The sequence below is a fragment of the Belonocnema kinseyi genome, chromosome 4, assembly GCF_010883055.1.
Source record: "Belonocnema kinseyi isolate 2016_QV_RU_SX_M_011 chromosome 4, B_treatae_v1, whole genome shotgun sequence".
In the NCBI taxonomy this organism is placed as follows: Eukaryota; Metazoa; Arthropoda; class Insecta; order Hymenoptera; family Cynipidae; genus Belonocnema; species Belonocnema kinseyi.
In genome coordinates, this window is record NC_046660.1 from 77,312,791 (window position 1) to 77,327,072 (window position 14,282).

The following is a 14,282-nucleotide window of genomic DNA, read 5'->3' on the forward strand; positions in this document are numbered from 1 at the left end:
TGTTTATTACAATATTCTCGTTTTTCTTTCTTAGATAGTTTCAGAAGACTTAAACACGTACTTTTTATTGGGGAAATCGGGAAATGATGAAAATTGGCTAAATTAGCGCGATTTGAAGTGAAAAAAATTGGAATTTTTCGTTTTCAAAAAATCCACTTTTTACCAATTATCTCAAAAACTACAAAACCTATAAATTTTTGCAAAAGGAAAAAAAGATGCGCCTTGAAATTCTCTACAAGTATCAGTCTTTAAAATTGAAATTAGAAAGATTTTAAAAATTGTAACTCACGACAATACTTCTCAGGCTGAATCCGACCGTGTCCCCGTTTGGTCGTCAACGGTTCAATTAATCTATTATATTGGCCTTTGGCACACTCTTTGCCCTAAACAAAAGGTCAAGTTCGTTAGCCTGCCATTTTGGATAAAAATTCAAAAAGTGAGCGCATTTCTAAAATTTTTGAGACCACGTATTTTTATGATTCAAAAATTCTCTGTGCACTTCTTCACAGCAGTTGAGAAGAAAAATGTTAATTTTAATGCCCCTACAAGATTTTTATAACAAATTTTTGAATTTTTTTCGAAAAATTAAAAATTCAAATTTTGACCGCACAAAAGATAATCAAGAATCAAAAATTGCATTTTGTCGTCAAACTACGCAAGATAGGAAAAAATGAAAAGACAAAAAAATATCTAATAATTTGTTATTAATCAATTTTTTATAGGACAAGTAGTTTTTGTCTTATTTGTAAAAAAAACATTAAAAATACAAAAATTAAATCTTTCGACACACGACACAAGCTAAGAAAAAATAAATAGATAACATTTTTTCACTGAAAGTAGAGCAAAAAAATGTTTAATAATGGCTTTTTTTACGTTCTCATGAGAAAAGGTATTAGATTTGTGTCAAATTTGCCCCCCCCCCCCTTCAGTTTTTGGAAAATGTCCACGTTTTTAGACCCCTGAATCCGAAAAACAGGTTTTTTTACGAATGTGTCTGTCGGTCTGTCTGTATGTATGCCTGCCTGTGAACATGATAACTTTTGAAAAAATTATTCTCTTAGATTGGCCTTTGGTAAGCTCTTTAAGTGTCATAAAAGAATGGTCCAGTTCGTTAGCCAGCCATTTTGGATAAATAGACAAAAAGTGAGCGCATTTTGAATATTTTTGAGACCACTTTTTTTCTAAATTCAAAAATTTCGTGTACGGATGTTTATAGTATTCAAAAAGTTATGAATAGTTTATTTTGATGACTTTTTTCATTAAACCTAAAATTACCAGAGTTATAGTATTTACAAAATTAAAAAAAAAAACGTGAATGGACCTTTTAAGCCAAATAACGAAAGATATGAAAAAAAGTGAAGAGAAGAAAAAGTTTGATTTTTAAATGCCCTACATACAAAATAATGAAAAATCGAAAAATTACATTTTTTTATTTAACAATTTCACAGTTACTTAAAGATTCTCAAATATATAAATGCATTCAAAAAAAAAAAGAAGAAAAATATATATAATTTAGAAGTTAAAAAACGGTAAAGGCTGTTCAGTAGACCTTATGTGTAAAGTATAAATCATAAAAAAACATTGGAAATTAGAAAATTCAGTTTATGGAAGAACGACAACAGTTGCAATAAAATGCTTAATAACAAAATTTTATTTTAAAGAATGCGCATTTTTTTAAACGGGACAATGAAACTACGTCTGTTTCAATACCAATGCAAGTTACGAACTATAATAATACACATTTATGGGAATGGTATACAATTTCAGGGATAACCTCGAGTACGAAGCACGAGATACGTGATGAGAATGTGTTCGTTAAAGCCGAAGGAGCTTTAACAAAAGAGAATTCACAATCACAGGCAGACAGACAGGAAAACATACACATTCGTAAAAACCTGTTTTTTTTCATTAAGGGGGTCTCAAAACTTTGACTTTTATGAGATATCGACATTTTAATACTTATATTCTTATGCTACAATAAAAAAAAAAAAATTCAACGCAATCAGAGAAATGTCCTTTTATGTCAAAAGGATGTCTCTTGACTTGACAAAAATGGAATTTCCTCTTCAATTGAAGGTTAATAGGACTTTCACGTGGCTGAAAACAAAACACACAATAGCACAATGTTTGCTGCAAAAAGATTCTTTCTGAGATAAATGAAAATCCTATTAACCTTTAATTTAAGGGCATGTGATACTTACATTTTCCCCGGCTTTTTTCCACAAAAATGAAACTTTTTAAAAACTGAATTCGGAGATTCTACAAAACATCATAATGGACGTCCTTTGACTCTTTTTTGAGGGATAATAACAAAAAAATTATTGTGCTAAATAAAAATTGTATGCATATACATTATTTTGAGGTTACGTCGTTTTTCATCTCTGCCTTTCCGCTAATCTGGAAATTATTGATGAAATAATCTTTTTTTATTGCCTTCAAACAAGGTTAGTTCCAGGAGATTAGTTACTATATTTATTTGTAAGTCCAAAGTTTTCGGCCAAAAATATTGTGTAGTTTGGAAGTAACGCTCGGATGAATTGAACACACATAACCTCGAAATATACACGCACGTTGTGAGCGATATCAAAAATATCTTGATAAAAAAAACACAAAAAAAGTATGTGGGAACGTCCGTTAGCATGTTCGCTATCATTTCCCAGATTTTCAAGGCAAAATATTTCTTATCCTAGGAATAAAGCCGGGGGAATCTAACACTGAAAAAATGGATACTATTTCGTATTTTCTAAGCGCTATGCAAATTAATCACATTTTGCTAAATTAAAGCTTTTTTTAATTAATCTACAAAAAAAGTGTGTGGGGACGTCCGTTAGCATACTCGCTATCATTTCTGAAATCTTAAAGACAAAATATTTATTATTCTAGAAAAAAAGCCGGGGGAACCTAAAACTGGTAAAATCGACAATTTTCTAAGTATCACATGCCCTTAAGAGGAAATTCCATTTTTGTCCAGAGACATCCTTTTGACACAAGAGGACATTTCTCTAAGTGCGTTGAAATAATAATTATCAGGATGGCCGCTGAACCGGGAAACCGGGAAATGACCGGAAATTTTTTACACCGGGAATTAACAGTGAATTTATTTTTTTACCGGAAATTTTACAAATTTTTAAAAGAAAAATCTGTCCAAGTTCAATTTTAACAGTTTAAAAAAATAAAAAGTTGAATTTTTATCTTTTTCAATTATGATATAATTTAGTTTACAATGTTTAATATTAAAATCTTTTACTTGAAAAATTTTCCTATTTAGATTTTCATTTGTAACCGTACATTTTTAATTGAGAGAATTTAAAAATGCATTATTGAAAACTTAACAATTGAAAATTAAAAGCGTTTGAAGTTTAAAATTTTGGATAAAAACATTTTTATTTTATCAACTGTAAATATAAATAATTAAATTGTTTTTAAATTGGATGTATACTTTAAGTATTAAAAAGTGAACAATAATTGATTTGACAAAACGATTCTAAATCCGATCAAAATTTAATAATTGCCCGATCTCAATGTTAAAACTTAAACTGTTTTAATTCGATAGTCTTAGTTATTAAAAAAATGTAAACGCTGCATTAAAACTTTATTAACTATTTTGAACATAAAAATAGCTTCATAATAATATATTCGTAATTGAAAGCTTTTATTAAGTTTAAAATATTGTTCAGTCGAAAATATTCCATTTTTAACCCATTCAATATGAAATTTTTATATAAAGAAAAATAATAGCTATTTAATATTTAGTAATATTTTACTGTTCATTGGCGAGTTACTTGAAGTCAAACATTTGAAAGTAAGTAAGTAAGTTATTTGTAGAAAAAATTTGAAAAAATTTTTAATAATTTAAGGGCATGTGACACAGCTAAATACCTATATTACCGACCTCACGTTATCAGTTCACTTAATGTTTTTTTAATCTAAGGACTTTTTTGTAAATAAAATATCGAGCTGAAACTTTGGAAAATGTGTTAGAGTACAATAAAGTACGTTTAGGTACTGCATTTTGGTATGAACTTCACTGAAAATTATTTTATCTTTTTTCTGAACCTCGACATTTTTTGAACGTTCGAACTTTTTTTATACATAAAATATCGGTCTCAAACTTTGAGAAATGCAAGAGTCAAAAGAAAACCACGTTAGAGTACAAAGCTTAATGATAAAAGATGTAAAAATATATATTTCAACGATTAATTCCATCGGCATCAGCCGGTAACGTTGTACACGAAAATACGAACTCTGGCGGCCACTAGACGAGGCTCTAGAGGGTTCGTATTTTCGGATAACAAAAGAATAACTTTTTCATCGTAGATTGAAATTGAAGTTTCCTTTAGTTTATTTTCGGGAAATAATACAATTAATTTAGATAGAGATATTTTTAATTATAATAAAGCAGTTGATAATTCTATTAAATTTGTATAAGAAAAGGTAGTAAGTCAAAATTGCAATTATAATACACAAATTTACTTTCATGCATAGATGTTTTTTTTACTGATTTTTGGAAAGATACTAGAGTAGACTCTACGACACTTCTCGATTTCGGGGTTGTAGGGGAAACGAACACGAATTATCAGAATACCCTCTCTCCTGCGACCGGAACGAAAATCTTTTTGGGGGGCCTTCTAAATATCGGAAATTCTCATTTTTCAGTTAGATTTTCAACTGTAGAAGTTTCAGTGAAACTTATCGAATTTATGATTATTTCTGGAGAAGGAAAATGTTTTAGTAGTTACGAATTCGAATAAAAAATTTATCGAATATAGGTTAAGGTATATGGTAAACAGTTTGACAAAACAAAAGGTATGCCGCATTGTTCAGAGTATTTTAATATTTAGACTTACCTCTACACGATGAATTTATAATTTCCAACAATTACGAGTGAGCGAAAATATTAAAAATTCCACTGTGAAGCGCAAAAGATCACAAGAGCCTATATAAAGTCGCCCTAACCTAAACGTCAAGTTCAGCTCTTGAATTTTCGAGCTGCATTCGGCGCAGCCGGCCGCGCATGTTTGTGGGTGAAATGAGACAAGGAGTGAGGGCGAGCGAACGAAGGGGAAATCGGAAAACGAGAAGTGTCGTAGAGTCTACTGTACTTATTAAGCCTTATTGTGCGATTTTCTTACACAAGTTGACTTTTTTAAGTTTATTTTTAAAAATTTCCTTTAAAAAAAAGTTTCTAACTAAATACATCGACTTGAAACTAAAAAAAAAAAAGAATTTTTGAAGAAATAGTTAAATTTTTAAACAAAATAATTGAATTTTTATTTAAAAAATATGACTTTTCTATCCAAAAAGACAAATTTTCAACAAACAAAAAAACATGAATTTTTAATAAAACAGTTGAATTTTCGACCAAATTTTTAAACCATATAAACTGCCTTTTAATGAAATAGTTAAATTTGCAAGAAAAAAATTATTTTCTAACTAAATAGTTGAATTTTCAACCAAACAGATAAATTGTCTACCCAAGCAGACAAATTCTCAACAAAATAAATGAACTTTTAACTAAAAAAGATGAATTATCAAGCCAAAAAATTAACTTTTAACCAAATAGTTGATTTTTCCATGAAAATAATTGAATTTCCAAGTCAAAAGGACGAGTTTGAAACAAATTAAATGGATTTTCAACTAAAAAAGGTATATTTTAAAGACGAAATGAAATAGTTACGTTTTTAGTTTAAAAATTAATTTGAAACAATAAAAAAAGTATAACAAAGTAGTTAGGTTTCCAACAAAAGAGATGAATTTTTAACTAACTTTTAGGAAGTTTTAAAAATAAAAATGAATTTTCAGCAAAATAGTTAAATTCTCAACTACAAAGAGAAAAACGCCTAATTTGTGAATGGCCCCTAAACTTTAAACTCAGTTTATCGAAAATTCCCTGTCTCTTTCAGGATTTCTCTGACATTTCCTGACTTTCTAGAATTTCCTGATCTGTAGCAACCCTGACATTTGAAATATTCAAAAAGTATTGTAGTTAAATATTAAGAAAAAATTATTTTCTCAACTAAAGGTTGCAGTTTTATGAGTCTGAAGTTCATAACGTTAACGAATTACGAAAAAAAAAACTTTTTCAAACGTACGAAAGCTGCCATTTTACAATAAAAAATAGTTGCGTATCAAATTAACCTAATTAAAAACTACGCCAGGTTTTTGCTGATGTGGTTTTCTGCTGATGTCAAAAAAGCACGAAAAAAGTTTCATCCCCATATCTCATGTGGAACTCACCCCACTCACCACTAAGTATATTTTGAAAATTCGTCAAAATGAACCTAATTAAAAAATACGCCTGATTTTTGCCGATATGGTTTTCTGTTGATGCCAAAAAAGCAGTAAAAAAGTTTCATCCCCATACCTCATGCGGAACTCACCCCACGCACCCCTACATATTTCGAAAATTCAGGAAAATCAACTTAATTAAAAAATACGCCAGGTTTTTTCCGATATGGTTTTCTGTTGATGCCAAAAAAAGCAGGAAAAAAGTTTCATCCCCATATCTCATGTGGAACTCACCCCACTCACCCCTAACTATATTCTGAAAATTCGTTAAAATCAACCTAATTAAAAAATACGCCCCATTTTTGCCAATATGGTTTTCTGTTGATGCCAAAAAGCAGTAAAAAAGTTTCATCCCCATACCTCATGTGGAACTCAACCCACTCACTCCTAAGTATATTTTGAAAATTCATTAGAATCAACCAAATTAAAAAATACGCTCGATTTTTTCCGATATGGTTTTCTGTTGATGCCGAAAAAAACAGGAAAAAGTTTCATCCCCGTATCTCATGTGGAACTCACCCCACGCACCCCTACATATTTCGAAAATTCAGGAAAATAAACTTAATTAAAAAATACGCCAGGTTTTTGCCGATATGGTTTTCTGTTGATGCCAAAAAAGCAGGAAAAAAGTTTCATCCCCATATCTCATGTGGAACTCACCCCACTCACCCCTAACTATATTCTGAAAATTCAATAAAATTAACCTAATTTAAAAATAACATTTTTAGAGTAACATGAATTATTTTTCCTGGAACTGATAAAATTAATTGATTTTTCACTTTTCCTTTCAAATATATATTTTTTTAACTATCTCAATAAGGTGCAAGTAACAGTAAATAATGAGCACTATTTTTGTATAATATTTATTATAAAATCTCATAGAATGCTTCATATAAATTTATTATATTGTAAAATCAGAGGATATTTTGAAACGCTGAAGTCAAAATCAAATCAGCCGTGAAAATAGTAATTTTTTATAATATATTTAAATTTTGTATCCTCCATATATTTCAAAAATATTTTAAAATTTGTCTGTTTTATCACAGTCGCTTGTCATATCACGCGATTACTTTTGATTTAAAATAAAGATATTTTAGGCGGTTTACAAATTTTTTGGTTTTCGAAAATCGCATGCTCTACAATAGCCAATTTTTCGACAATCACCCTATATGTCAATTTTTTTTTCATCTCAGAATTTTCAATATGTTCAATTCAAGTGTCGATTAATTATATGTGCCAAACTAAAAATAAAGTTTAAAGCAATTATTTCGAAATCTTGCGTTTTCCCTAAAAGAAATTGTTTTTTTTTTAAGAAGAGTTTAGAGTTGCAAAAATCTTTTCGTAATTTTGAGAAATCAGTAGTACATTTTCAAGAAAAGAAAATTATTTTTCCAATTGCGTAATTGGTTAAGACTTAAAATTGATAAATAAAAAAGGTTTTCTAAACCATAATTTTTAATTTAAAAGTCAATTTGAATATCAGTGCAGTTCATTATTTACCTTTGATAATTTTGTAATTTGAGTTTTGGTCTACTCTTATTAACGTCAAATATCATTATCCAGTCCAATATATTAAGTATAATGACTTTGCAAGAAACTAATTTGATAAATTACTTGTTTCAGTGAAGTATTATGAATTACATAACGAATAAAATGAGTCATTGTTCTCTCAAATTCGATCAATTTTCTCAAATTAAGCTTGGAATACAAGAAAAAATTTCACCTACAGTAGTTTTGATTAATTTTATCAGTTTTAAATTTTGCATTTTTCCCCTTGTGTATCAACTAGTTTTCTTTTAAAAATTACCTGAAGATTTGATAATAATTAGTAAATTACGCATAAATGAATCTTAGATACGAATTAAATAAATACGCTAAAACCCTAATTTGTTAAAAACAACTTTATTGGGAAGTATATACTAATTTTATTATAGCATTTTTAATATGGTACATATACCATTTTATTTCCAAATTTCAAGGCCTAATAGATATCGGAAGTAATGTTCGTCTTGATATGGAACGTTCACTCGATACCCAGGTCGATAAATTACGCAAGAGAAGTCGCATTTTATTGGCTCGGTTAGAAGAAAATTCTTGGAAAGTTAACCAAGAGATTAAAAAATTGTGTTTTGAAACTTCGTAAGTTTTATGTAAAATAAAGAAATCAATTTTATTTTAAATATTTAAATTTATCTTGCAGGATGACCACTCAAATTAAAAAAAAATCCAGTTCTTTTCTCGGTATTTCCGGCAAAACATTCGATTTTTCACGGTTGAGTTTTAAGTGTTTATGTTAATATAGTTCTTGAATACTAATTGTTTTATTATACAAATTTTGAAAAGAATTAAGCATTTTAGAACTCAAAGGTAAAATATATAAATAGTAATGTAAATTATTGTAAAACTGATTTCCGTCTTAACAGACCGAAATGCTCTCAAAACAAGAGAAATAGGGTGATATTTAAAACAAATATTGGAATAAATTATTATTAAAAAGATTAATGTAGGTGCCATATTCCTAAGATTTCAAGTCGAAATATTATTGCATTCTCCACAAAATATTGGATTTTTCAACAAGAGTTGCATTTACAACCAAAATGGTTGTACTTTTAATCAAAATATACGAATTCTTCAACAAAAAAGTTAGTTTTTTAAACAATGAATTGAATTTTGAACTAACAAAAATAAATCTTCAACCAAATAGTAAATAGTAAGCAAGAGGTGTATTGATGATTACAAATGATAGTAGGCTTTTTAATAAAAAATAATCGACCTTTAATCATAAAAGTTTAATCTTCAACCAAAAAAGAGTAGTTTTCTACTAAGAAATTAATTTTCAATTTAAAAAGATGAATGTTCAACAAACCAGTTCAATTTTATACTAAAAAGGATAAATTATTAAGAAAATAGTTTCATTTAAAAAATATATTTAAATTTTCAACCAAATACTAGAATATTTAACCAAAAGAGACGTATTGTGGATCTAAAATATGAGATTAGGCTTTTTAATTCAAAAGAATGAACTTTAAACCATATCTTCAACCAAAGAAATCTTAATCTTCAACCAAAAAAATTACTTTTCTATTAAGAGATGAATTTTAAATTCAAAAAGACGAATGCTCAATAATCATTTTCGACCAGAAGGATACACTATTAATAAAATAGTTTCATTTTCAATAAAATAATTAGATTTTTAACCAAATAGTACAATTTTTAACTAAGAGATGTATTGCGGATCATAAATATGAGAGTAGGCTTTTTTATTAAAAAGAATTAACTTTTAACCATAAAAGATTAATGCATCTCTTTCTTCAGTTTTGACATTTGATTAATGTGTAAATCTTGTTTTTTCTTTTGTTTTTGGAGTTCTCCATATAGCTCGTCTCTTTTTGAACAACAATGTGATTTTTATCAACTTTTACGAATAAATATGTGATCTTTCACATTAACGGAAATGTTTATAAATTGAAATTTTTTCTTATTTTAATGTTGACATAAGTCAACATCAAAATCTAAAATAATTTCTTTTTTCAACCATTATTATGTTTCTTTAAAAATACAAAATGATAAACATTGCTGATGTTTTTGGACATTTTCACACTTCTTCCTTTTCTTAACCAAAATTTTGTCAACACGGAAAATCTAGTCTTCCTTTACTCGTCTTATCAACTAATGTTCTTATGATTGAATATGAAACACATTGCGTCCGAAACGTTGCCGTTTTTTCAATGAAACAAGATTTTTCTTCTTTTTTTATTTTACGGACTTTTCTATCCCGAAGGCGGTTTTATAAAATCTTCAAGCAATAGAAATTACTTTTACATTAAGGAATGAATTTTCAATTCAAAAAGACGAATACTCAACAAACCAGTTTAATTTTCGACTAAAAATGATAAATTATTAAGAAAATAGTCTTATTTTCAATAAAATAATTAAATTTGCAACCAAATAGTAGAATTTTTAACCAAAAGAGATGTATTGTGGTTCATAGATATAATAGTAGGCTTTTTAATTAAAAAGAATTAACTTTCAACCATAGAAGATTAAACTTCAACCAAAAAAAATTACTCTTTTACCAAAAGATGAGTTTTTAATCCAAAACGACGAATATTCAACAAAACAGTTGAATTTTCGGCTAAAAAGTATAATTTTTCAAGAAAATAGTTGATTTTTCAACAAAATAATTAAATTTTCAACTAAGTATTTTATTTTATTAAGCAAACAGTTGCAATTTTCAAAAAAATGTTTAATTTTAACCAAATAGTTGAATTTTCAAACCAAAAAATTAAACTCGAACCAGAAAACCGTTAAATTTCCAAGCAAATAGTTAATTTCAAGCGAAGAAGAAAAAAATCTCTTCAAAGACAATTTAATTTTCAATAAAAAAACACGAATTTCTTATCCAAAATTTCTACTCGAAAGCAAAAGAGACGAATTCTTCAACAAAGAATTTGAATTTCAACCATATAGTTGAAGTTTTAACTAACAAACATGAATCTTCAACAGATTGAGTTTTTGAAGAAAAAAGTTTAAACCAACCAAAAACAGTTGGATTCCAATCAAATACTTCATTTTCAAACCAAAAAGACGAATCTTTTAGAAGAAAGTTAAATTTTCAACCAACAAAGATAAATTTTTTCATTCAAAAGCATGAATTTCCTGTCCAAAAATCTTTTCGATTAAAAAAATTAACTTTCTACAGTAAAAGATGAATCTTCAAACAAAATAGATTACTTTTCTATCAAAAAATAAATTTTTCCTCCAAAAAGACAAATGGTCAACAAAACAGTTAAATTTTGACTATTATAAAAAGGATAAATTTTTAAGAAAATAGTTGAATGTTCAATATAATTATTAAATTTTCGACCACAGAATATAATTTATAACCAAAAGAGATGACTTCAAAAAAACTGTTGAATTTGCAAACAAATAATTAAATTTGTAATCGTATAGTAGAATTTGTAATAAAAAAAAATATTATTCTGGATTAAAAATATGCTAATAAATTTTTCAAATTAAAAAGAATAAATTTGCAAACATAGAACATTATTTTTCAACCAAAAAAGATTACTTTTTATCAGCAGGATAAATTTGCGAACCAAAAAGACGACTCTTAATCAAAGCATTTGCATTTTGGCCAAAAAAAGATAATTTTCAACTAAATACAATTTTCGACCAAACGAAATTAATTCTGTACCAAGCATATAATAGTCGATTTTTCAATTGAAAATTATCAATTTTTAATAAAAAATAGTTGGATTTTCTTATTGGGTTATATTAATTCAATTCTCATTTAAGCGAATAAACGAGAAAAAGAAGAATTTTCTGGAAAAAAGTGGGAAAAAAAGGAATTCTTTAAAAAAAGGGATAAGGAAGGGAATAAGGGAAACAGTGTGAAGTTTGTGATTTAATAAACTGCAGTGAAAATTGTGCGCAAGGAAGCAACTGATGTTATTTAAAAATATAAATTATGACGTTTCCCAAGAAAAGAGCCCAGTTTGTAAAATAAGCATTCATTTTCAAACCAAATATGAACTTTAAAATCTTAAATATAAAACGATCTTCGATATTTTAACGGTGATGATTGGTAGCACTGAGCACAATTCCAAAAGCATTTTTTCGAAGAGTGATACAATATTTGTTGCAAAAATAAAAACAAATTAAAAAAATTCCGGGATTTTCAACAAAATTCCCGGCTTTTTCACAGTGCTTAAAATTCCAGGCTAATTCCCGATTTTCCCGATTAGTGGCCATCCTGCATTGCGTAGAACAACCGACTATTTGAGTATTAGGATTTAGTACATCAGCATCTTTATTTCCAGATCCCTGAATCAAACCTTCAACGAACAAAAAGTTCTCTCTCCAAGAATCTCAGAATTTTGGCATCTGAGAAACAATTCTCTTGGCGTTGGTAGTGCCTTGTGTCCTGATTATTTTACCCTGAGTCCTAACTATCATTCTGTCTCTGCACCAATCATGAAACAGCAGAGAAGACTATTACTATCAACGAAAAAAAGCGAGGATGAAGTTCAAAATCCCAAGCCAGTCAAAGAATGTTACTGTAACCGCCTAACGCGTAAAATGCAATTTAGATCGACAAGAACAAAAGTAAAACCCACACCATGCAGTCACTGCAAAAGTCTAATGGATTTAAGACCAACGGCTTGGGTAGAGAGTAACGACATTCAGCAAACAAATCAAAGAAATTCTCAGAGCTGCGAAACCGTGCGAAGAGTTAACAAAATAAATTACTCTCCACAATCCCAGTTCCTACAAAATAAAATTACTTCTAGCCACAATCTTTTGGATGATGGAGTCTCGAAAATGTCATCCAAATCAGCTTCTAAGTTCTTTTCCACACATCCTTCCAGTGCCGGTGAAAGAGTTCAAAAAACGTTCAAACCAGGGCACTCTATTTGCAGAAATATCCCATCAGAATCTCTGCACGAATTTAATGATGAGCCAGCAGAAACTAGCAAAAAAGTGTCTGTTTCTAAACACGTTTGTTCTCATTCAAATCAAGAATCCCAAATTGCGTCTAAGAAACCATCGAGAGAAATGTTAGCAAAGAGGACGATATCTTCGAAAAAGACTACTTCAAAAGACGATCAGTCTCGGAACAGTCGCTCTCGATCTTATCACTCTAGAATATCTAGACCAATCAACCAGGATCATGATGTATTTTATGGCGAAGACTACTTTGGAGAACATGATGTAACTCCTAAATATTCAAAAATAACAAGTAAAGCTTCAAAACTTCGTAACTGGAGAGAACTTTTTCAGGATGAGAATAATGATATGATGGATTTGCACAAGTTTCGCGAGCAAAATTATTTTGATACGCATGGTTCTACCCAAACTCTCTTATCATCAAGATCATCAGGTTCTCTCGAACATCTTTTACTAAATGAAAGATTATTTCCACAACCGGCTGGCAAGATTCACCGAGGAGATTTGGTGGTAACGATACCGCCATGTGCAACAAAACAAAGAAAAAGAATCCATTATTTTCCGCGATTTGTCGTCAAGCAGGAGAAGAATTATGGGACAGGAAAACAAAAAAATTGTCGTAGCTGTCCGCTAACTGGTCACGCGATTGATGTCAACGCTTTGAAAATTCAACATCCCTCTAACAGCTTAGCGTTGAAATTTCAGAAAGGAGTTCCCTGAATATTTTGAGAATCAAGTGGTCAAGTAATTTAAGTTGACTATTCACCAATTAAGAGTAATTTATCACTTGGAGTTTCCATCAAAACAATTAACTTTTTAGTGAGTGTGCAGAAATGTATTGTATGTCTCTTCTGACAAGATGACAAAATTTTAATGAATATTTATTGACTGTCGCGGCCGTTCTGAGAAAACTCCTTTCTCGTTTTATTTATTTTGTGCACGTTGGGATTTCGTATTTTCTTTTTTTTTTCTAGATTATTTTTCAGCCGACCTCTAATACTTTTTTTAAATTTTAGGAGAGAAGATATAAAAGTGCCTATTAAGGAAGATTGTAGTAGAGAGTTTCTAGTCAGTTTATATAGAAAGTAAATTATAAAGAAGTAATTTGAAATTTCGCGATTACTTCAGAAATACCCTGTCCAGAATGAAAAGTGTTTACTACTGACATTTGACTTTGGACCGTTTGAAAATGTAATCTATACTTCGAAAAATTTTATACAAGAAATGCTGGTCACGATTTGAATAATATTATGTAGATTTAACAATAGATTTAATTGAGTAGAAGAAATAAAGATAAACTATAACAAGCAAATGGTTTTAAAGAAGTCTGAATTCATTCCCAGTTTTAAAATTTATGGATCAGGAATTATGAAAATAAGTAGTTTTCTAAATATAATTTTCCTTAGTTTTTTTTTGAATACCAGAGGGGTATAATTATTACATATCCTGGCTAAGAGCTGCATCTTTAAAAACACGTTTTTTTAGAAATAAGAAAGTAATAAAATTATTAAGTTTAATCCATGTGCCTCGAATTTCGTGATAAC

General features: G+C 28.9%; 1 protein-coding gene across 3 annotated transcripts in view; it reads left to right on the forward strand.

The window, feature by feature from the left end:
- Positions 1-14,026, forward strand: part of LOC117171741 — a 19,521-nt gene extending 5,495 nt beyond the window's left edge. The window contains exons 2-4 of one of the 3 annotated variants that reach the window (XM_033359328.1): positions 8,268-8,427; positions 12,111-13,482; positions 13,755-14,026. In XM_033359328.1, coding sequence (XP_033215219.1) covers positions 8,303-8,427; positions 12,111-13,458 — 1,473 coding nt within the window. In that variant the 5' untranslated portion in view covers positions 8,268-8,302 and the 3' untranslated portion in view covers positions 13,459-13,482; positions 13,755-14,026. Of the gene's footprint in view, positions 1-8,267; positions 8,428-12,110 lie in introns of all 3 variants that reach the window. The other 2 variants (XM_033359326.1, XM_033359329.1) reach the window with 2 other exon arrangements.
- Positions 14,027-14,282: the final 256 nt, after the last annotated feature.